Source organism: Pelodiscus sinensis, chromosome 2 (assembly GCF_052426305.1).
Source record: "Pelodiscus sinensis isolate ZL-2025 chromosome 2, ASM5242630v1, whole genome shotgun sequence".
Taxonomy (NCBI): Eukaryota; Metazoa; Chordata; order Testudines; family Trionychidae; genus Pelodiscus; species Pelodiscus sinensis.
Window position 1 is genome coordinate 264,251,548 of NC_143053.1, and position 22,167 is coordinate 264,273,714.

At 69.0% G+C, this 22,167-nt stretch overlaps 2 protein-coding genes across 2 annotated transcripts in view; both read right to left on the minus strand.

Annotated features, from left to right (window-relative positions):
- FASTK (Fas activated serine/threonine kinase) overlaps window positions 1-22,167 on the minus strand; it is a 72,917-nt gene that overhangs the window by 15,683 nt on the left and 35,067 nt on the right. The window contains 2 exon segments of the mRNA XM_075918701.2: window positions 16,907-17,021; window positions 18,912-19,476. Of these exon segments, the coding sequence (XP_075774816.2) occupies window positions 16,907-17,021; window positions 18,912-19,476 (680 nt within the window).
- Window positions 7,447-11,040, minus strand: LOC149525508 (uncharacterized). Its single transcript, XM_089776872.1, has one exon. It carries the CDS (start codon window positions 10,928-10,930, stop codon window positions 7,565-7,567), a length of 3,366 nt encoding a protein of 1,121 aa, XP_089632998.1. The 5' UTR covers window positions 10,931-11,040; the 3' UTR covers window positions 7,447-7,564.

Genomic DNA, 22,167 nt, shown 5'->3' on the forward strand with positions numbered 1-22,167 from the left:
GGTCCCAGCTGTGCACAGACCGGGGGGTTCGTGGGGTCCCAGCTGTGCTCAGACCGGGGGGTCGGCGCGGTCCCAGCTGTGCTCAGACCGGGGGGTCGGCGCGGTCCCAGCTGTGCTCAGACCGGGGGGTCGGCGCGGTCCCAGCTGTGCACAGACCGGGGGGTCGGCGCGGTCCCAGCTGTGCACAGACCGGGGGCTCGGCGCGGTCCCAGCTGTGCACAGACCGGGGGGTCGGCGCGGTCCCAGCTGTGCACAGACCGGGGGGGTCGGCGCGGTCCCAGCTGTGCACACACCGGGGGGTCGGCGCGGTCCCAGCTGTGCACAGACCGGGGGGTCGGCGCGGTCCCAGCTGTGCACAGACCGGGGGGTCGGCGCGGTCCCAGCTGTGCACAGACCGGGGGGTCGGCGCGGTCCCAGCTGTGCACAGACCGGGGGGTCGGCGTTAGCTGTTGCCCCTCAAGAGCGAGGTCTGGGAGCCATTGTGCCGAGCTCTCTGAACTCTGCCACGCCATGCGCCGCAGGGGGGCTAACAGTACCCAGAACCACTGGGAAAGCGACAGATAACCCAGAAATCCCATGCAGCCTGTCGAAATCCACGGGATGCCCACATCTTGAATGCCGGGGCGGGTCTGCTTGCCCCATCTCAAAAAAGTTGTGCTAGGGTTGGAAAAGGTTCCGAGAAAGGCAACAACGATGATGAGGGAATGGGAGAGAGACGGGGTCTGTTCACCTTCGCAAAGAGGAGACTGGGGGGACAGGAGAGAGGTCTATAAAATCAGGACTGGTGTAGAGAAAGTGACTAAGGAAAAGTGATTGACTTGCTCCCGCAATATAAGAACTAGGGGTCACCAAATGACATTAACAGGCAGCAGGTTTAAAACAAACAAAAGGCAGTTTTTCTTCATACAACCTGTGGAACTCCTTGCTGGGGGACGCTGAAGCAGAAATGGGTTAACAAGTATTAGAGAAGTTCCTCTAGGACAGGCCCATCAAAAGGCACAGAGCTCAGAGGGGCAGGGACGCAGCCCAGTGGTCTGGTGCGCTAGCCTCTGTCTGCCAGGAGCTGGCAGTGGCTGATGATTGACAGAACTGCAGAGGAGCGAGCGGCGTGAGGTGTCCAGCTCATTGCACCCAGTGCAGCATGCATCACGACCTGCCGGGGGGCTGCGGCGTAGCGGTGCATTCGGTGCGAGGAGCTCCCGGCCCTCAGGGGCCGGCCAGGAGGCGCTCAGGGCACACAGACGGGGAAGGAGAGCAGTCAACGGGAGCAGAGAGGAGCGAGCCCGTAGCTGGACCCTCCGGCCAGAGGATGCTGTGGGATCCTCTCGCGCTGAGGATACGTCTCCGGGGGAAGAGGCAGGCGTGAGTAATGGGGGAGTCGATCACTAGAAGCAGACAGCTGGGTGTGCGATGGCGGGGAGAACGGGACGGCGACTGGCCTGCCTGGTTGCGGGTCTCTCGAGGCATCTAGACAGACGTACGTGCAGTGCTGGGGAGGGGCCGGCGGTCGTGGTGTAGGCAGGTACCAGTGACGCAGGGAAGGGCAGCAGACACGATGTGCAGGCCACATTGCGGCTGCTAGGAACGAGACTGAAATCCAGGACGACTACGGGAGCATCGGCAGCCTCAGTGCGCGGAGGAGACGATGGGGGAGGGGTTTCGATGTCTTGGGGACACTTCGGGGCTGGGGGAGCCCCACCTAAGCCGCATGGGGGCAGATGCTGGCAGGGGAGCCGAGGGGTGCGGCGGGCACAGGGTCTATTAACAGAGGTGAGGGTGGAAGGCGCTGAGCCCAGGGCCAGGCCTGGTGTTCAAAGAGCCCCGTGCAGTCAGGCCAGGTCGCGGCAGATCTGGAAGTGCTTACGCACCGCACCTGGGTCTAGCGGGAGCGCTGGCTCCAGGGGCTAGCGTTCCAGCAGGCGGGAAGGACCCTCGGTGGCATGAGGATGGGCAGTGGGACGTGGGCACCCCAGGGTGCCGAATCTCGGGAAGGTGGTGCTGGTGGGGGAGCGGCGCAAGGCGTGAAAGAACACGCAGAATCCCCGTCCCACAGAGCCTCCCTGGCTAGGACTCCCACGGGCCCCCCGGCCCCCAGGGTGGTGACGGGCCAATGCTCAGGGGAAGGAGAGAGGCCCAGGACGGGAGATCTCTGCTGCCCCGTGTCACATTACCGAATTGGAGGGAAGCAGCCAGATCGCTGCTGCACCCCTGGAGGGGGGGGGTGTTGGCCCCAGAAATTGGTATAAAAGGGAGCCATGTGGGGTATTGAATGGGAGCTTGTTGTTTGCTGATCCTGTGTACACTGTCTATGTGAGTATATAATGTCTGTGTGTGTAGGTAGGAATCTGTAATCTGTGTGGAAGCTGAATATTTCTGTGAATGTGGTTAAGCATGGCTATGGACAGGCTGAGTAGCGAAGCCCTGTGGGACAATGGCACTTGATGGCCCAAGGACACACCTAAAGCAGGAGGGCGGAGACCCAAGGGCTGCCAGCAGAGAGAGGCTGAGGACCAGGTGACCGGCTGATACCAGAAGAGGCCAGGGAGGGGGTATAAAGAGGCCATGTGGTCGATGCCATTTTGTTCTCAGCTCAGCACTTCATCCCAGAGGCAGCACTGCAGGGATTGAAGAGCCCGGAAGACCTGTGAACCCATCCTGGTCGTAGGATGTGCAATAAGAACTTTTAAACCAGCAGCTGCAACATCTCTGCTAGAGCCTGCATCGAGAACTGGGAGATTCGGTGCATGTAACGTACTGTACTTTAATAACCTTACTCTCAGGCTTTTCTTTCTTGTAATAATAAACCTTTAGATATAGATTCTAAAGGATTGGCCCAGCGTGATTTGTGGTAAGGTCCAGAGGGTAAATTGACCAGGGATCTGTGGCTGGTTTCTTGGAACCGGACAGAACTTGTTCGGGGTAGGTGGGATTGGGTGCTAGGACCCCCCACCTGTGTATGAGGCCCGGGGTCATCTGGGGCACGGATATTGCTGGGGAGTCGGAGGGGTTTTGCTCGGGAGGCTTCAGGCAGGCAGCTGAAGCGCTCTGTGAGACTGGTTTGTGGCCTGTGTGGAGAGGTCACCAGTCGGGGGCTGTAAGAAGCCCCAGATTTGAGCAATTCACCCTGAGCGGACGCCCTCAGCTGTGCCCAGACACGGCCCGGTCGGTCACACCCCGCACCGCCAGAGAACACGGGCGACACCTTCAACCGCCCTGGCTCCCACGAGAGGCAAGTCTCCACCTGGTCCTGAGCGGAGCGCAAGTCTCGCCAGCTGGGCCGTAGCGGGGGAGGGGGGAGGTGTCTGCTCTGTGCCCGGGTCCCCTGCGCTGGGCTGTGCGATTCCCACGGACTCACCCACACGGGGATTGGCCCAGACACCCCGTCTCAGCCTGGGGTTCCCCCGCCTCCTGCACCCCCGCAGTGGCATGAACAGACTCCCCCAGCCGGTAGAACAGAGGGAGTTTATTGCCTCTCCAGGATATAGCACAGCACAGATGCAATCTGGTCACAGGAACTGGGGCTAAGAGGCCTCAGTGCCCCCCTAGGGATGGGGGTGGCTGGGCCCTACAATCGCAGCCCCCTCCCCAGCTCCTTCTCTCCTGCTTCTCAGACAGAAACTAACTAATCCTTCTCCAGCTCTGCCCCCAGCCAGGGCTGCTTTCCACCTTCCTTTGTTTCTCTCCCTGGGGGGTGGCTGGTCAGACAGGTTTGGAGCCCCCTTTGCATAGTGACTCCCCCCCTGCCCTGCTGGGTGGTGCTACAGACAGCAAAGGTCGCCCACAGACCCAGCAAGGAACCCCCACTACGTCACAGCAGGGAACAAGGCTCTTCCCGGGGCAGACAAAGGGAGGGAGGGGGACGGCCCCTGGCTGGGGGGCAAGGTCGGAGAGCGAGGCAGTGGCTGGCTGGACACCATGAAGGGAAGAGCCTAAGCTGAGACCTGAGGGTCATGGGGGGATCCCCCTTCCCCAAGGGGCCTGAGGATCCTGCCCCTGACTCCTGGAGCCACACACGTCTGTGCTGGGCTGTACCCGGAGGAGCGACGACCCCCCTGTTCTACCGGCCAGCGGGGCCTGTTCTGGCTGCTCCGGGGTGCAGGACCGGGGGTCCCCCTGCACCATCACACCAGGAGGTGAGCACAGCTGGGCCACTGGTAACACTGATCACAATCAGGGTGCCCTGTGCGGCGGGCGCGTGAGCAGCCGGGCACCCCAGCAGGGCAGGCTTGTGTCCCGCAGGGGTGCCCTGGTGCACATACAAACTCTTCTGCTCCGGGAAGCTGCCCAGACTAGGACGCCCCGGGACACCCTGTGGGGCGCTGACCGTCAGAAGGGGAGCGACCCCGCACGAGGGGCCTCGTGAAGCAGAAAGGAAAAGGCGCAGAGCCCCTGCAAGCAGCACGGACGCGTTCCAGGCGCCACGAGAGGGGCCCACCGGAACCGTTAAAGCGCCGTGCGGATGCGCCCTCGGCGGCGGCGGGCGCTAGTTAGGACGTGGCCGTGCAAGCCTAGCGAGGAAGGTGCGGGACCCTGGCAAACCAAGCGGAAGAATATAATGAGGGAGGCCAGGAAGGCATGTGGAGAGCAGAGACACAGACCAAACACCGGCTTGAGCCCAGACACAGGCAGCTGCTCAACAACCGGGGCCACGGGAGGGTCGAGGCGCCGAAGGAGACTCCAGGCGACCGCGGACTCTTGCCTCGGTGTCAATGGTCAAGGGAGACCCCCACCCCGCGGGGCCAGTCTGGGCAGGCGACAGCCCCAGGGGCGGCCCAGACGGAGGCGCCATTAGCGGAGGCTTGGGAACGAGGCAGCCGTGAGAGTGCAGAGCTGCTGCCTAGGACCGGCCGCAGAGAAGCTGTGGGAGCCCTGGAATCGAGGCTTCACGAGGCCCTGGCCTGGAGGGGCCGCTACATCCCAGCCCGAAGAGAGCCCAGGCCGAGCCCTTCCAGCCGCTCGCGCAGCCCCGGTTAGCACGGCGCTCGACGGGCCAAGGGATTTCCTGCTCTTTCCCTCCCCACCCCCCGCGACTGGTTGGACCCTGGGCCCCTTAACTCCACTGCCCTGAAACCAAGCTGCGCCCACGGTGCCGATGTTGGTGAGTCTCTGGGGTGCTGCAGGGTCATTTAACCCAGCCTCTCCTCCAAACAACTGGACGGTAACTCGCGTGAGGCCCGGAGAGACGATGCTGGCGCTTACGGGCCAGTTCGCCTGGATCTGCTCCTGGGCAATCCGGGTACAGCCAGCAAAGGACGGAACGGTCAGCCACGCAGACGAACCGCCGTCGCCGGGGGAGTCCCATGGCTACTGCACGGGGGAACCTGCCCCGCCGACCCAGCGCAGCTCTGAGGGACGGTGGACGCCGTGAGCGAGAGTCCCAGAAAGCCTGCGGCAAGGCCCTCGCCAAAGGCTCAAGCCGGCACCTCGGTGAGCGACTCTGGGGCCCAGAACACGGGCTCCGGACAGGAGAGGGGTGCTGAGAACGCCTGGCCGCAGGGACGCAGAACACGGGCTCCGGACAGGAGGGGGGTGCTGAGAACGCCTGGCCGCAGGGACGCAGAACACGGGCTCCGGACAGGAGGGGGGTGCTGAGAACGCCTGGCCGCAGGGACGCAGAACACGGGCTCAGGACAGGAGAGGGGTGCTGAGAACGCCTGGCTGCAGGGACGCAGAACACGGGCTCCGGACAGGAGAGGGGTGCTGAGAACGCCTGGCCGCAGGGGAGCAGAACACGGGCTCCGGACAGGAGAGGGGCGCTGAGAACGCCTGGCCGCAGGGACGCAGAACACGGGCTCAGGACAGGAGAGCGGGTGCTGAGAACGCCTGGCCGCAGGGGAGCAGAACACGGGCTCCGGACAGGAGGGGGGTACTGAGAACGCCTGGCCGCAGGGGAGCAGAACACGGGCTCCGGACAGGAGGGGGGTGCTGAGAACGCCTGGCCGCAGGGACGCAGAACACGGGCTCCGGACAGGAGAGGGGTGCTGAGAACGCCTGGCCGCAGGGACGCAGAACATGGGCTCCGGACAGGAGGGGGGTGCTGAGAACGCCTGGCCGCAGGGACGCAGAACACGGGCTCCGGACAGGAGAGGGGCTGCTGAGAACGCCTGGCCGCAGGGGAGCAGAACACGGGCTCCAGACAGGAGAGGGGTGCTGAGAACGCCTGGCCGCAGGGGAGCAGAACACGGGCTCCGGACAGGAGGGGGGTGCTGAGAACGCCTGGCCGCAGGGACGCAGAACACGGGCTCCGGACAGGAGAGGGGTGCTGAGAACGCCTGGCCGCAGGGGAGCAGAACACGGGCTCCGGACAGGAGGGGGGTGCTGAGAACGCCTGGCCGCAGGGGAGCAGAACACGGGCTCCGGACAGGAGAGGGGTGCTGAGAACGCCTGGCCGCAGGGGAGCAGAACACGGGCTCCAGACAGGAGAGGGGTGCTGAGAACGCCTGGCCGCAGGGGAGCAGAACACGGGCTCCGGACAGGAGGGGGGTGCTGAGAACGCCTGGCTGCAGGGGGACGCAGAACACGGGCTCCGGACAGGAGGGGGGTGCTGAGAACGCCTGGCCGCAGGGGGACGCAGAACACGGGCTCCGGACAGGAGAGGGGTGCTGAGAACGCCTGGCTGCAGGGGAGCAGAACACGGGCTCCGGACAGGAGAGGGGTGCTGAGAACGCCTGGCCGCAGGGGAGCAGAACACGGGCTCCGGACAGGAGGGGGGTGCTGAGAACGCCTGGCCGCAGGGACGCAGAACACGGGCTCCGGACAGGAGGGGGGTGCTGAGAACGCCTGGCCGCAGGGACGCAGAACACGGGCTCCGGACAGGAGGGGGGTGCTGAGAACGCCTGGCCGCAGGGGAGCAGATCACGGGCTCCGGACAGGAGGGGGGTGCTGAGAACGCCTGGCCACAGGCGAGCAGAACACGGGCTCCGGACAGGAGAGGGGTGCTGAGAACGCCTGACCGCAGGGACGCAGAACACGGGCTCCGGACAGGAGAGGGGTGCTGAGAACGCCTGGCCGCAGGGGAGCAGAACACGGGCTCCAGACAGGAGGGGGGTGCTGAGAACGCCTGGCCGCAGGGGAGCAGAACACGGGCTCCGGACAGGAGGGTGGTGCTGAGAACGCTTGGCCGCAGGGGAGCAGAACACGGGCTCCGGACAGGAGGGGGGTGCTGAGAACGCCTGGCCGCAGGGGAGCAGAACACGGGCTCCGGACAGGAGAGGGGTGCTGAGAACGCCTGACCGCAGGGACGCAGAACACGGGCTCCGGACAGGAGAGGGGTGCTGAGAACGCCTGGCCGCAGGGGAGCAGAACACGGGCTCCGGACAGGAGGGTGGTGCTGAGAACGCTTGGCCGCAGGGGAGCAGAACACGGGCTCCGGACAGGAGGGGGGTGCTGAGAACGCCTGGCCGCAGGGACGCAGAACACGGGCTCCGGACAGGAGGGTGGTGCTGAGAACGCTTGGCCGCAGGGGAGCAGAACACGGGCTCCGGACAGGAGAGGGGTGCTGAGAACGCCTGGCCGCAGGGACGCAGAACACGGGCTCCGGACAGGAGGGGGGTGCTGAGAACGCCTAGCCGCAGGGGAGCAGATCACGGGCTCCGGACAGGAGGGGGGTGCTGAGAACGCCTGGCCACAGGCGAGCAGAACACGGGCTCCGGACAGGAGGGGGGTGCTGAGAACGCCTGGCCGCAGGGACGCAGAACACGGGCTCCGGACAGGAGGGTGGTGCTGAGAACGCTTGGCCGCAGGGGAGCAGAACACGGGCTCCGGACAGGAGAGGGGTGCTGAGAACGCCTGGCCGCAGGGACGCAGAACACGGGCTCCGGACAGGAGGGGGGTGCTGAGAACGCCTGGCCGCAGGGGAGCAGATCACGGGCTCCGGACAGGAGGGGGGTGCTGAGAACGCCTGGCCACAGGCGAGCAGAACACGGGCTCCGGACAGGAGAGGGGTGCTGAGAACGCCTGACCGCAGGGACGCAGAACACGGGCTCCGGACAGGAGAGGGGTGCTGAGAACGCCTGGCCGCAGGGGAGCAGAACACGGGCTCCAGACAGGAGGGGGGTGCTGAGAACGCCTGGCCGCAGGGGAGCAGAACACGGGCTCCGGACAGGAGGGTGGTGCTGAGAACGCTTGGCCGCAGGGGAGCAGAACACGGGCTCCGGACAGGAGGGGGGTGCTGAGAACGCCTGGCCGCAGGGGGACGCAGAACACGGGCTCCGGACAGGAGGGTGGTGCTGAGAACGCTTGGCCGCAGGGGAGCAGAACACGGGCTCCGGACAGGAGAGGGGTGCTGAGAACGCCTGGCCGCAGGGACGCAGAACACGGGCTCCGGACAGGAGAGGGGGTGCTGAGAACGCCTGGCCGCAGGGGAGCAGAACACGGGCTCTGGACAGGAGAGGGCTGCTGAGAACGCCTGGCCGCAGGGACGCAGAACACGGGCTCCGGACAGGAGGGGGGTGCTGAGAACGCCTGGCCGCAGGGGGACGCAGAACACGGGCTCCGGACAGGAGGGGGGTGCTGAGAACGCCTGGCCGCAGGGGGACGCAGAACACGGGCTCCGGACAGGAGAGGGGTGCTGAGAACGCCTGGCTGCAGGGGAGCAGAACACGGGCTCCGGACAGGAGAGGGGTGCTGAGAACGCCTGGCCGCAGGGGAGCAGAACACGGGCTCCAGACAGGAGGGGGGTGCTGAGAACGCCTGGCCGCAGGGGAGCAGAACACGGGCTCCAGACAGGAGGGGGGTGCTGAGAACGCCTGGCCGCAGGGGAGCAGAACACGGGCTCCGGACAGGAGAGGGGGTGCTGAGAACGCCTGGCCGCAGGGACGCAGAACACGGGCTCCGGACAGGAGAGGGGCGCTGAGAACGCCTGGCCGCAGGGGGACGCAGAACACGGGCTCCGGACAGGAGAGGGGCGCTGAGAACGCCTGGCCGCAGGGGGACGCAGAACACGGGCTCCGGACAGGAGAGGGGTGCTGAGAACGCCTGGCCGCAGGGGGACGCAGAACACGGGCTCCGGACAGGAGAGGGGCGCTGAGAACGCCTGGCCGCAGGGACACAGAACACGGGCTCCGGACAGGAGGGGGGTGCTGAGAACGCCTGGCCGCAGGGACGGAGAACACGGGCTCCGGACAGGAGAGGGGTGCTGAGAACGCCTGGCCGCAGGGACGGAGAACACGGGCTCCGGACAGGAGGGGGGTGCTGAGAACGCCTGGCCGCAGGGACGCAGAACACGGGCTCCAGACAGGAGGGGGGTGCTGAGAACGCCTGGCCGCAGGGGAGCAGAACACGGGCTCCGGACAGGAGGGGGGTGCTGAGAACGCCTGGCCGCAGGGGAGCAGAACACGGGCTCCAGACAGGAGGGGGGTGCTGAGAACGCCTGGCCGCAGGGACGCAGAACACGGGCTCCGGACAGGAGGGGGGTGCTGAGAACGCCTGGCCGCAGGGGGACGCAGAACACGGGCTCCGGACAGGAGGGGGTGCTGAGAACGCCTGGCCGCAGGGGGACGCAGAACACGGGCTCCGGACAGGAGAGGGGTGCTGAGAACGCCTGGCTGCAGGGGAGCAGAACACGGGCTCCGGACAGGAGAGGGGTGCTGAGAACGCCTGGCCGCAGGGACGCAGAACACGGGCTCCGGACAGGAGAGGGGGTGCTGAGAACGCCTGGCCGCAGGGGAGCAGAACACGGGCTCCGGACAGGAGAGGGGGTGCTGAGAACGCCTGGCCGCAGGGACGCAGAACACGGGCTCCGGACAGGAGAGGGGTGCTGAGAACGCCTGGCCGCAGGGGGACGCAGAACACGGGCTCCGGACAGGAGGGGGGTGCTGAGAACGCCTGGCCGCAGGGGGACGCAGAACACGGGCTCCGGACAGGAGAGGGGCGCTGAGAACGCCTGGCCGCAGGGGGACGCAGAACACGGGCTCCGGACAGGAGAGGGGTGCTGAGAACGCCTGGCCGCAGGGGGACGCAGAACACGGGCTCCGGACAGGAGAGGGGCGCTGAGAACGCCTGGCCGCAGGGACACAGAACACGGGCTCCGGACAGGAGGGGGGTGCTGAGAACGCCTGGCCGCAGGGACGCAGAACACGGGCTCCAGACAGGAGGGGGGTGCTGAGAACGCCTGGCCGCAGGGGAGCAGAACACGGGCTCCGGACAGGAGGGGGGTGCTGAGAACGCCTGGCCGCAGGGGAGCAGAACACGGGCTCCAGACAGGAGGGGGGTGCTGAGAACGCCTGGCCGCAGGGACGCAGAACACGGGCTCCGGACAGGAGGGGGGTGCTGAGAACGCCTGGCCGCAGGGGAGCAGAACACGGGCTCCGGACAGGAGGGGGGTGCTGAGAACGCCTGGCCGCAGGGGGACGCAGAACACGGGCTCCGGACAGGAGAGGGGTGCTGAGAACGCCTGGCTGCAGGGGAGCAGAACACGGGCTCCGGACAGGAGAGGGGTGCTGAGAACGCCTGGCCGCAGGGACGCAGAACACGGGCTCCGGACAGGAGAGGGGGTGCTGAGAACGCCTGGCCGCAGGGGAGCAGAACACGGGCTCCGGACAGGAGAGGGGGTGCTGAGAACGCCTGGCCGCAGGGACGCAGAACACGGGCTCCGGACAGGAGAGGGGTGCTGAGAACGCCTGGCCGCAGGGGGACGCAGAACACGGGCTCCGGACAGGAGGGGGGTGCTGAGAACGCCTGGCCGCAGGGGGACGCAGAACACGGGCTCCGGACAGGAGAGGGGCGCTGAGAACGCCTGGCCGCAGGGGGACGCAGAACACGGGCTCCGGACAGGAGAGGGGTGCTGAGAACGCCTGGCCGCAGGGGGACGCAGAACACGGGCTCCGGACAGGAGAGGGGCGCTGAGAACGCCTGGCCGCAGGGACACAGAACACGGGCTCCGGACAGGAGGGGGGTGCTGAGAACGCCTGGCCGCAGGGACGGAGAACATGGGCTCCGGACAGGAGAGGGGTGCTGAGAACGCCTGGCCGCAGGGACGCAGAACACGGGCTCCGGACAGGAGAGGGGGTGCTGAGAACGCCTGGCCGCAGGGACGGAGAACACGGGCTCCGGACAGGAGAGGGGTGCTGAGAACGCCTGGCCGCAGGGACGGAGAACACGGGCTCCGGACAGGAGAGGGGTGCTGAGAACGCCTGGCCGCAGGGACGCAGAACACGGGCTCCAGACAGGAGGGGGGTGCTGAGAACACCTGGCCGCAGGGGAGCAGAACACGGGCTGCGGACAGGAGGGGGGTGCTGAGAACGCCTGGCCGCAGGGGAGCAGAACACGGGCTCCAGACAGGAGGGGGGTGCTGAGAACGCCTGGCCGCAGGGGAGCAGAACACGGGCTCCGGACAGGAGAGGGGCGCTGAGAACGCCTGGCCGCAGGGGAGCAGAACACGGGCTCCAGACAGGAGGGGGGTGCTGAGAACGCCTGGCCGCAGGGGAGCAGAACACGGGCTCCGGACAGGAGAGGGGTGCTGAGAACGCCTGGCCGCAGGGGAGCAGAACACGGGCTCCGGACAGGAGAGGGGGTGCTGAGAACGCCTGGCCGCAGGGGAGCAGAACACGGGCTCCGGACAGGAGAGGGGTGCTGAGAACGCCTGGCCGCAGGGGAGCAGAACACGGGCTCCGGACTGGAGAGGGGTGCTGAGAACGCCTGGCCACAGGGGAGCAGAACACGGGCTCCAGACAGGAGGGGGGTGCTGAGAACGCCTGGCCGCAGGGGAGCAGAACACGGGCTCCAGACAGGAGAGGGGCTTGCGGGGTGGCCGGGGGAAGGAAACGTTCGCAGGCTGCTGGGAGAGCGGCTCTCCGCCAGGCGTCGCCCGGCCGCTGCGCTCACGCAGGAGCCAGGCCCGCGGGGTCACCTGGGCGCTGGCTCTTCAGCCTAAGGCAGCGCCCCATGACAGGCTGGCGCCGGGCGCAGGGGGTGCAGAGGTGCAGGAGGGCCAGGGGGCGCAGACGGTCTGGGGGCCAGGGGCGCAGGGGGGCCGGGCGCACCGGGGGGCGGAGAGGGGCATAGAGGCACAGGGGCGCAGGGGCGCAGGGGGGCCGGAGGCCGCAGGGGGGGCGGAGGGAGGAGCTGTATAAAGAGGCGCACACTGGGGCTGGGGCTGAGGCCGAGGAGAGCGGAGGAGACAGACCCGCCAAGAGCGTCTGGCTGAGGAGAAGGGGAACAAGGGAGATGTCTTGGGAGGGGCCTGCTCCAGAGGGACGAGGGAACATGATCGTCGGGAGGGAGGGAGGAGAGTCCAGGCTCGGGGCCCAGGAGGAGACAGGGCGGGGGGCTGAGGTTTCCGCAGAGCAAACGCCCCCGTGTGCAGGAGACACGGCGAGAGCCCGGCCGCGGGGAGACGGGCACAGGCACAGGCAGGCCAGGAGACAGGCGAGAGCCCGGCCGCGGGGAGACGGGCACAGGCAGGCCAGGAGACAGGCGAGAGCCCGGCCGCGGGGAGACGGGCACAGGCACAGGCAGGCCAGGAGACAGGCGAGAGCCCGGCCGCGGGGAGACGGGCACAGGCACAGGCAGGCCAGGAGACAGGCGAGAGCCCGGCCGCGGGGAGACGGGCACAGGCAGGCCAGGAGACAGGCGAGAGCCCGGCCGCGGGGAGACGGGCACAGGCACAGGCAGGCCAGGAGACAGGCGAGAGCCCGGCCGCGGGGAGACGGGCACAGGCACAGGCAGGCCAGGAGACAGGCGAGAGCCCGGCCGCGGGGAGACGGGCACAGGCACAGGCAGGCCAGGAGACAGGCGAGAGCCCGGCCGCGGGGAGACGGGCACAGGCAGGCCAGGAGACAGGCGAGAGCCCGGCCGCGGGGAGACGGGCACAGGCAGGCCAGGAGACAGGCGAGAGCCCGGCCGCGGGGAGACGGGCACAGGCAGGCCAGGAGACAGGCGAGAGCCTGGCTGCGGGGAGACGGGCACAGGCACAGGCAGGCCAGGAGACAGGCGAGAGCCCGGCCGCGGGGAGACGGGCACAGGCACAGGCAGGAGACACGGCGAGAGCCCGGCCGCGGGGTGACGGGCACAGGCAGGCCAGGAGACAGGCGAGAGCCCGGCCTCGGGGAGACGGGCACAGGCAGGCCAGGAGACAGGCGAGAGCCCGGCCGCGGGGAGACGGGCACAGGCAGGCCAGGAGACAGGCGAGAGCCCGGCCGCGGGGAGACGGGCACAGGCAGGGCAAGAGACAGGCGGCACAGTGAGAGCCCGGCCGCGGGGAGATGGGCACAGGCAGGAGACAGGCGGCATGGTGAGAGCCCGGCCGCAGGGAGACGGGCACAGGCAGGGCAGGAGACAGGCGGCACGGTGAGAGCCCGGCCGCGGAGAGACGGGCACAGGTAGGAGACAGGCGGCACGGTGAGAGCCCGGCCGCGGGGAGACGGGCAGAGGCACAGGCAGGCCAGGAGAAACGGCGAGAGCCCGGCCGCGGGGAGACGGGCACAGGCAGGCCAGGAGACACGGCGAGAGCCCGGCCGCGGGGAGACGGGCACAGGCAAGCCAGGAGACACGGCGAGAGCCCGGCCGCGGGGAGACGGGCACAGGCAGGGCAGGAGACAGGCGGCACGGTGAGAGCCCGGCCGCGGGGAGACGGGCACAGGCAGGGCAGGAGACAGGCAAGAGCCCGGCCGCGGGGAGACGGGCACAGGCAGGCCAGGAGACAGGCGAGAGCCCGGCCGCGGGGAGACGGGCACAGGCAGGAGACAGGCGGCATGGCGAGAGCCCGGCCGCGGAGAGACGGGCACAGGCACAGGCAGGGCAGGAGACAGGCGAGAGCCCGGCCGCGGGGAGACGGGCACTCTCAGGCCAGGAGACAGGCGAGAGCCCGGCCGCGGGGAGACAGGCACAGGCAGGCCAGGAGACACGGCGAGAGCCCGGCCGCGGGGAGACGGGCACAGGCACAGGCAAGCCAGGAGACACGGCGAGAGCCCGGCCGTGGGGAGACGGGCACAGGCAGGAGACAGGCGGCACGGCGAGAGCCCGGCCGCGGGGAGACGGGCACAGGCACAGGCAGGAGACACGGCGAGAGCCCGGCAGCGGGGAGACAGGCACAGGCACAGGCAGGGGACACGGCGAGAGCCCGGCCGCGGGGAGACGGGCACAGGCACAGGCAGGGGACACGGCGAGAGCCCGGCCGCGGGGAGACGGGCACAGGCACAGGCAGGCTAGGAGACAGGCGAGAGCCCGGCCGCGGGGAGACGGGCACAGGCAGGAGACAAGCGAGAGCCCGGCCGCAGGGAGACGGGCACAGGCACAGGCAGGCCAGGAGACAGGTGAGAGCCCGGCCGCGGGGAGACGGGCACAGGCACAGGCAGGCCAGGAGACAGGCGAGAGCCCGGCCGCGGGGAGACGGGCACAGGCAGGAGACAGGCGAGAGCCCGGACGCGGGGAGACGGGCACAGGCACAGGCAGGCCAGGAGACAGGCGAGAGTCCGGCTGCGGGGAGACGAGCACTGGCAGGCCAGGAGACAGGCGAGAGCCCGGCCGCGGGGAGACGGGCACTGGCAGGCCAGGAGACACGGCGAGAGCCCGGCCGCGGGGAGACGGGCACAGGCACTGGCAGGCCAGGAGACAGGCGAGAGCCCGGCCGCGGGGAGACGGGCACAGGCACAGGCAGGGGACACGGCGAGAGCCCGGCCGCGGGGAGACGGGCACTGGCAGGCCAGGAGACAGGCGAGAGCCCGGCTGCGGGGAGACGGGCACTGGCAGGCCAGGAGACAGGCGAGAGCCCGGCCGCGGGGAGACGGGCAGAGGCACAGGCAGGGGACACGGTGAGAGCCCGGCCGCGGGGAGACGGGGATTGGCAGGCCAGGAGACAGGCGAGAGCCCGGCCGCGGGGAGACGGGCACAGGCACAGGCAGGGGACACGGTGAGAGCCCGGCCGCGGGGAGACGGGCAGAGGCACAGGCAGGGGACACGGTGAGAGCCCGGCCGCGGGGAGACGGGGATTGGCAGGCCAGGAGACAGGCGAGAGCCCGGCCGCGGGGAGATGGGCACAGGCACAGGCAGGGGACACGGTGAGAGCCCGGCCGCGGGGAGACGGGCACTGGCAGGCCAGGAGACAGGCGAGAGCCCGGCCGCGGGGAGACGGGCACTGGCAGGCCAGGAGACAGGCGAGAGCCCGGCCGCGGGGAGACGGGCACAGGCACAGGCAGGGGACACGGTGAGAGCCCGGCCGCGGGGAGACGGGCAGAGGCACAGGCAGGGGACACGGTGAGAGCCCGGCCGCGGGGAGACGGGCATTGGCAGGCCAGGAGACAGGCGAGAGCCCGGCCGCGGGGAGACGGGCACAGGCACAGGCAGGGGACACGGCGAGAGCCCGGCCGCGGGGAGACGGGCACTGGCAGGCCAGGAGACAGGCGAGAGCCCGGCCGCGGGGAGACGGGCACTGGCAGGCCAGGAGACAGGCGAGAGCCCGGCCGCGGGGAGACGGGCACTGGCAGGCCAGGAGACAGGCGAGAGCCCGGCCGCGGGGAGACGGGCACTGGCAGGCCAGGCAGAGCGGGAGCCCGGCCGCGGGGAGACGGGCACTGGCAGGCCAGGCAGAGCGGGAGCCCGGCCGCGGGGAGACGGGCACTGGCAGGCCAGGCAGAGCGGGAGCCCGGCCGCGGGGAGACGGGCACAGGCAGGTCAGGAGACAGGCGAGAGCCCGGCCGCGGGGAGACGGGCACTGGCAGGCCAGGCAGGGCGGGAGCCCGGCCGCGGGGAGACGGGCACAGGCAGGTCAGGAGACAGGCGAGAGCCCGGCCGCGGGGAGACGGGCACAGGCCAGGCAGAGCGGGAGCCCGGCCGCGGGGAGACGGGCACTGGCAGGCCAGGAGACAGGCGGGAGCCCGGCCGCGGGGAGACGGGCACTGGCAGGCCAGGCAGAGCGGGAGCCCGGCCGCGGGGAGACGGGCACAGGCACAGGCCAGGCAGGGCGGGAGCCCGGCCGCGGGGAGACGGGCTCAGGCACAGGCAGGGCGGGAGCCCGGCCGCGGGGAGACGGGCACAGGCCAGGCAGGGCGGGAGCCCGGCCGCGGGGAGACGGGCACAGGCACAGGCAGGCCAGGAGACAGGCGAGAGCCCGGCCGCGGGGAGACGGGCACAGGCCAGGCAGGGCAGGAGCCCGGCCGCGGGGAGACGGGCACAGGCACAGGCAGGGCGGGAGCCCGGCCGCAGGGAGACGGGCACAGGCACAGGCAGGGCGGGAGCCCGGCCGCGGGGAGACGGGCACTGGCAGACCAGGCAGGGGGTGAAGTGAGGTGTCAGAGGCAGCGGGAACGAGCGAACATTCGACGCATTCGAAGAAGCCACGAGGCTCCAGCGGGGCCGGCCCAGCGCAGGAGAGCGGAAGAGCGACCCCTTGTGCCCTGAAGGCAGCGGGGGGGGGGGCGATCGACCTCCTCCTTCCCTCTGGCCTCGGTGCACCATCCCCAGGCGCCCCTGGCTCTGATGTGCTGGCCGAGGCAGAGGACGTGCGCTTGATGGGGGCGCCATGCGAGGCAGCAGGCCAGAGGGACAGGCCGGGGGAGGAGGCAAGGCCTGACGCGATGTCGCCAGGGCAGTACCAGTTCTCGGAGGACAATGTGCCAACGTGCGGAATAAATGTGCATGTGCGCTGAAGCGTGCGCGGATGTGCACCACCAGCGGAAAGCCAGCTGTGGGCTCTGCAAGGCAGCGGGGCAGCAGGTGCCGGCGAGGTGCCCCAGGCGGGGGAAAGGCCCAGCGCCGCGCTGCCTGGCCCTGGAGGACACGGGATGGGAAGGGCTAACGGGGGCTAGAGCAGCTCCCTGCCTGCCGCACCACCCCAGAGCACGGAGCCTGGCGAGACCCCCCGGCACCGCGGCCCAGCCAGACAAGGGGGCACCGACCGGGCCCTGCTCCCTCGGGCACAGCCCTGGACTCCCCGCCCTCCACCGGGGAGGGACCCGGCCTGGCCACTCACCTGGACCAGCCAGTAGCCCAGCAGCTGCAAGTGCCGGTCCCGCATGGCTCGCGAGCCCACCAGGATGTCGGAGTTCTGGCAGTAATGCCACTTGTCGTTGACGGACAGGACCACCCTGCGGAGGACGGGGCATTACCCAGAGCCCACGGGCGGGGGCAGCATCACCCCACGGCCACGGGGGAGGGTGGAGCTGCCCCACGGGCCACTTGACCCACGAACGTGGAAGCTGAACTCAAGTCTGAGCTCACTCTGCCCCGACACCCTGCAGGGCCACAGGCCAGCGACAGCCGGCAGGGTCAGGGCCCAGGGACGCCGCCGGCAGGGCAGGGGCAGGGCCCAGGGACGCCGCCGGCAGGGCAGGGGCAGGGCCCAGGGACGCCGCCGGCAGGGCAGGGGCAGGGCCCAGGGACGCCGCCGACAGGGGCAGGGGCAGGGCCCAGGGACGCCGCCGACAGGGGCAGGGCCCAGGGACACCGCCGGCAGGGGCAGGGCCCAGGGACACTGCCGGCAGGGCAGGGGCAGGGCCCAGGGACGCCGCCGGCAGGGCAGGGGCAGGGGCAGGGCCCAGGGACGCCGCCGGCAGGGGCAGGGCCCAGGGGCACCGCCGGCAGGGGCAGGGGCAGGGCCCAGGGACGCCGCCGGCAGGGCAGGGGCAGGGCCCAGGGACGCCGCCGGCAGGGCAGGGGCAGGGCCCAGGGACGCCGCCGGCAGGGCAGGGGCAGGGCCCAGGGACGCCGCCGGCAGGGGCAGGGCCCAGGGACGCCGCCGGCAGGGGCAGGGGCAGGGCCCAGGGACGCCGCCGGCAGGGGCAGGGGCAGGGCCCAGGGACGCCGCCGGCAGGGCAGGGGCAGGGCCCAGGGACGCCGCCGGCAGGGCAGGGGCAGGGCCCAGGGACGCCGCCGGCAGGGCAGGGGCAGGGCCCAGGGACGCCGCCAGCAGGGGCAGGGCCCAGGGACACTGCCGACAGGGCAGGGGCAGGGCCTAGGGACGCTGCCGGCAGGGCAGGGGCAGGGCCCAGGGACACCGCCGGCAGGGCAGGGGCAGGGCCCAGGGACACCGCCGGCAGGGCAGGGGCAGGGGCAGGGCCCAGGGACACCGCCGGCAGGGCAGGGGCAGGGCCCAGGGACGCCGCCGGCAGGGCAGGGGCAGGGCCCAGGGACGCCGCCGGCAGGGGCAGGGGCAGGGGCAGGGCCCAGGGACACCGCCCACAGGGCAGGGGCAGGGCCCAGGGACACCGCCGGCAGGGCAGGGGCAGGGCCCAGGGACACCGCCGGCAGGGCAGGGGCAGGGCCCAGGGACACCGCCGGCAGGGCAGGGGCAGGGCCCAGGGACGCCGCCGGCAGGGCAGGGGCAGGGCCCAGGGACGCCGCCGGCAGGGGCAGGGGCAGGGGCAGGGCCCAGGGACACCGCCCACAGGGCAGGGGCAGGGCCCAGGGACACCGCCGGCAGGGCAGGGGCAGGGCCCAGGGACACCGCCGGCAGGGCAGGGGCAGGGCCCAGGGACGCCGCCGGCAGGGCAGGGGCAGGGCCCAGGGACATCGCCGGCAGGGCAGGGGCAGGGCCCAGGGACGCCGCCGGCAGGGCAGGGGCAGGGCCCAGGGACGCCGCCGGCAGGGCAGGGCCCAGGGACGCCGCCGGCAGGGCAGGGGCAGGGCCCAGGGACGTCGCCGGCAGGGCAGGGGCAGGGCCCAGGGACGCCGCCGGCAGGGCAGGGGCAGGGCCCAGGGACACCGCCGGCAGGGCAGGGCCCAGGGACGCCGCCGGCAGGGCAAGGGCAGGGCCCAGGGACGCCGCCGGCAGGGCAGGGGCAGGGCCCAGGGACGCCGCCGGCAGGGCAGGGGCAGGGCCCAGGGACGTCGCCGGCAGGGCAGGGGCAGGGCCCAGGGACGTCGCCGGCAGGGCAGGGCCCAGGGACGCCGTCGGCAGGGCAGGGGCAGGGCCCAGGGACGCCGCCGGCAGGGCAGGGGAACCGAGAGGGGAGCCCAGAGTCCCCCCGGCCTGGTACCTCTGAATCTCCTCCGCTCTCTGCAGCCCCTCGCTCAGGCCTCTCTTGGGGCTGGGCAGAGCACAGGGGTCCTCAGCTGGGCCCTTCCCCGCGTCCCGCTCCTCCTGGGCCGGCTGGCCCCTGCCCTCGGGCCCCGGGCAGCCGGTGGCAGCCTCCGCCTCCTCCAGGATCTTGCTGATGGGGAAGTGGAAGAGGGCGGCCGTGGCGGGGGCCCTGGGGGAGCAGTCCGGCGTGCCGGGCGGCGGGGGGGCCAGGCCCTCGGGGGGGCTGCCCTGGCTCTCCAGCGAGTGCTCTTGGCCCAGGCTGCAGTAATCCGGTGGGGGCTGGTAGCAGGGCCCCCCGGGGGCAGGGCAGAGCGCGGGCAGGAAGGGCCCCGCCAGGTCGCTCTCCCGGGGGCTGGCGGGGCGGCTGGGCGTCTCCGGGGCAAAGGGGGCGAAGTCCTGCAAGTCGGCGGTGAGGGCCAGGACGCTGGGCGGCCCGGGGCGGGCGCAGGAGGCCTTGCAGGCGGCAGGAACGTGGGCCAGAGGCAGGACGCTGCCCGAGCGGTTAATCCACAGCAGGAAATCTGCAGAGACAGAGCGAGGCTCAGGCAGGTGCCACTGCAGGTCGCAGCACCGCCTCCCCGCTACCCCTCTGGGCCCCCGCGCCATGCCCCACTGCCGCTGCTCAGCTCCCTCACCTCCAAGCAGCAGCTGCATGGGGCAGAGCCTGGGGGGCTGTGGGGAAGTGGGAATATTCTCAATTGTTTCTCCTCATGCTGGGTGTGCCTCAGTTTCTCCCACGCAATACCCAAACCTCTAGGTAAAGGACCATGGGGGGTGGCTGTTGCAGAGACCCCCACAGAACAGCTGAGGCCCTGTGGCCGGGCCAAAGGCGGCGGCAGGGCCCCCAGAACAGCTGAGGCCCTGTGGCCGGGCCAAGGGCGGCGGCAGGGCCCCCAGAACAGCTGAGGCCCTGTGGCCGGGCCAAGGGCGGCGGCAGGGCCCCCACAACAGCTGAGGCCGTGGCCGGGCCGAGGGCGGCGGCAGGACCCCCACAACAGCTGAGGCTCTGTGGCCGGGCCAAGGGCGGCGGCAGGGCCCCCACAACAGCTGAGGCCGTGGCCGGGCCAAGGGCGGCGGCAGGACCCCCACAACAGCTGAGGCTCTGTGGCCGGGCCGAGGGCGGCAGGGCCCAGGGCCGTCTCAGCAGAGGTGCTGGAGAACCATGCCCTGGTGCCCAGGGTGGGAGGCCGGGGGAGTCTGCAGCTGCACGCCGTACGTGTGTGTCAGTGTAAGGGGCGTCCCTCTGCGCTCTGGGCGTGGCCGCTCGCCCCCTTTGGTGCCAGGCCAGGGTTGCTGCGCTCTGGCCTCTCGTGGCCTGGCAGCCTCCGCCCTGGAAGATTCCTTCGCCAGGCCCTGCCCCTCTCCGGAGTGCAGCCCTGTGAGAACCTCCCTGCCGACCAGGAACTGTCGGCGGGGGCGGGAGCCAGCACCCATGCCCAGATAGCGCAGACAACCAGCTAGTCGTCTCCCACCTCCTGCCTCTGGTGGAGGTAGGTGGAGTGAGAGGATTGCTTCCTACTGTGCAATAGAACATTCCTCACTTTGTCTGAACACTGGAGTTCTTCTTGGAACCAATTATGAGCCAGGCTGTCAAGCATAACGTTTGGGCTTGAGGATGATGAGAGTCCCGTTGCTCTGGCTTAGGAGATTGGGATACATGAGAAGGTGAGAAGGCGGTTGAGGAGACATCTGATAAAGGTAGGGGAAGCATGTTTGTCGTGCCCAGAACAGAGCTGTTAGAATCACTGTTGCGGTATCTCCGTTGATTTTCTCAAGAACCCTGGGAATGAGTGGTATAGGAGGAAACTCATATAAGAGGGGCCACCCCAGTGGAGGAGAAAGGTTCCCCTAGACATCTGTGACCTATACTGGCCCTGGAACAGTATTGCTGACATTTCGTATTCTCGTATGAGGCAAAGAGGTCTATGTGTGGACGACCCCAGTGATCGACAATTGGCTGGAGGACGTGTTGGTGGAACTCCCATTCGCAGGCTGCTGCAGAATCGTTAACATGTTGTTGACTCCCGGTAAGTAGGAAGCTGTCAGGGTAACCGCACTGTGGGTGCACCAGTTCCATAGTTGAATCGCCTCGGTGCACAGGGAGCAAGAACAAGTGCCACCCTGCCGATTTATAATATACATTGTGGAGATATTGTCGGTAAGTGTCCTATGTATCCTCGGATGTGCAGCACAAACTGTTTGCATGCATTTGTGACTGCCGTGAGTTCCAATAAGTTGATGTGCAAAGTAGATTCCTTGGTTGCCCATAGACCTTGTACAGACATGTCCCGCATGTGAGCTCCCCATCCCGCGAGGGAGGCCTCGGTAGTAATCTGCAAGATAGGTTGGTCCCGGCGGAACAGGACACCGGCCAGTAAGTTGTTTGGCTCGGTCCACCATGTCAGAGATCGTGACATCGGTAGGTAGGGACACTTGTCTGCGTATGTCCCGTTTCCTGAGAGAGTAAACGGAGGCGAGCCAGAGTTGAAGGCAGCAAAAGTGAAGCCTCGCATGAGCAACCAGGTACGTTGTAGCCGCATTATGCCCCATGAGCTGAAGAGGGTAAGTATTGACACACTGGGGCTGTTTGTGGGGGCAAAAACGAGGTCTTGGATTGCTCAGAATCATTGCAATGGTAGGTATGCCCTGGCTGGGTCCAATGTGGATGGGCTCCAATGAACTGGAGGGTTTTTGTAGGCAGAAACGTTGACTAAGAAATAGAACGTGTGTCTGGTTAGGGATATCATATGGAGTGTCCGCAGCTGTTGGCCCTTTTATTAGACAGTCACCTAGACAGAGAAAAATCACAACTCATTGGCAACATAGCTATGCCACAACAGCGAGTGTCTTGGAAAATACTCTGGGCGCCGAAGACAGGCCAAAGGGCAGGACACGGTGCTGCCAGTGCTCCGATCCGACTACAAAACGCAGAAACTGTGTGTGTGCCGGATGTGTGGTAAAATGAAAATAGGTGTCTTGCAGGTTGAGGACCGTGCCCCAGTCTCCATGTTCCAGTGCTGGAATGATAGATGCTAGGGTCACCATCTTGAAGTGTTGCTTCCGTAGGTATCGATGCCATTTGCGCAGGTCTAGCATAGGTCTCCAGCCACCTATCTTTTTTGTTGTGAGAAAGTAGTGGGAATAGAAACCCCTGCCCTTGAACTCTTCTGGCGCCTTCTCTACTGCTCTGATGTCTAAGAGACGGAGGACCT

Coding starts and splice junctions, on each gene's coding strand:
- LOC149525508 (XM_089776872.1), bottom strand. CDS start 10,930: ATGTTCTCCGTCCCTGCGGCCAGGCGTTCTCAGCACCCCCCTCCTGTC.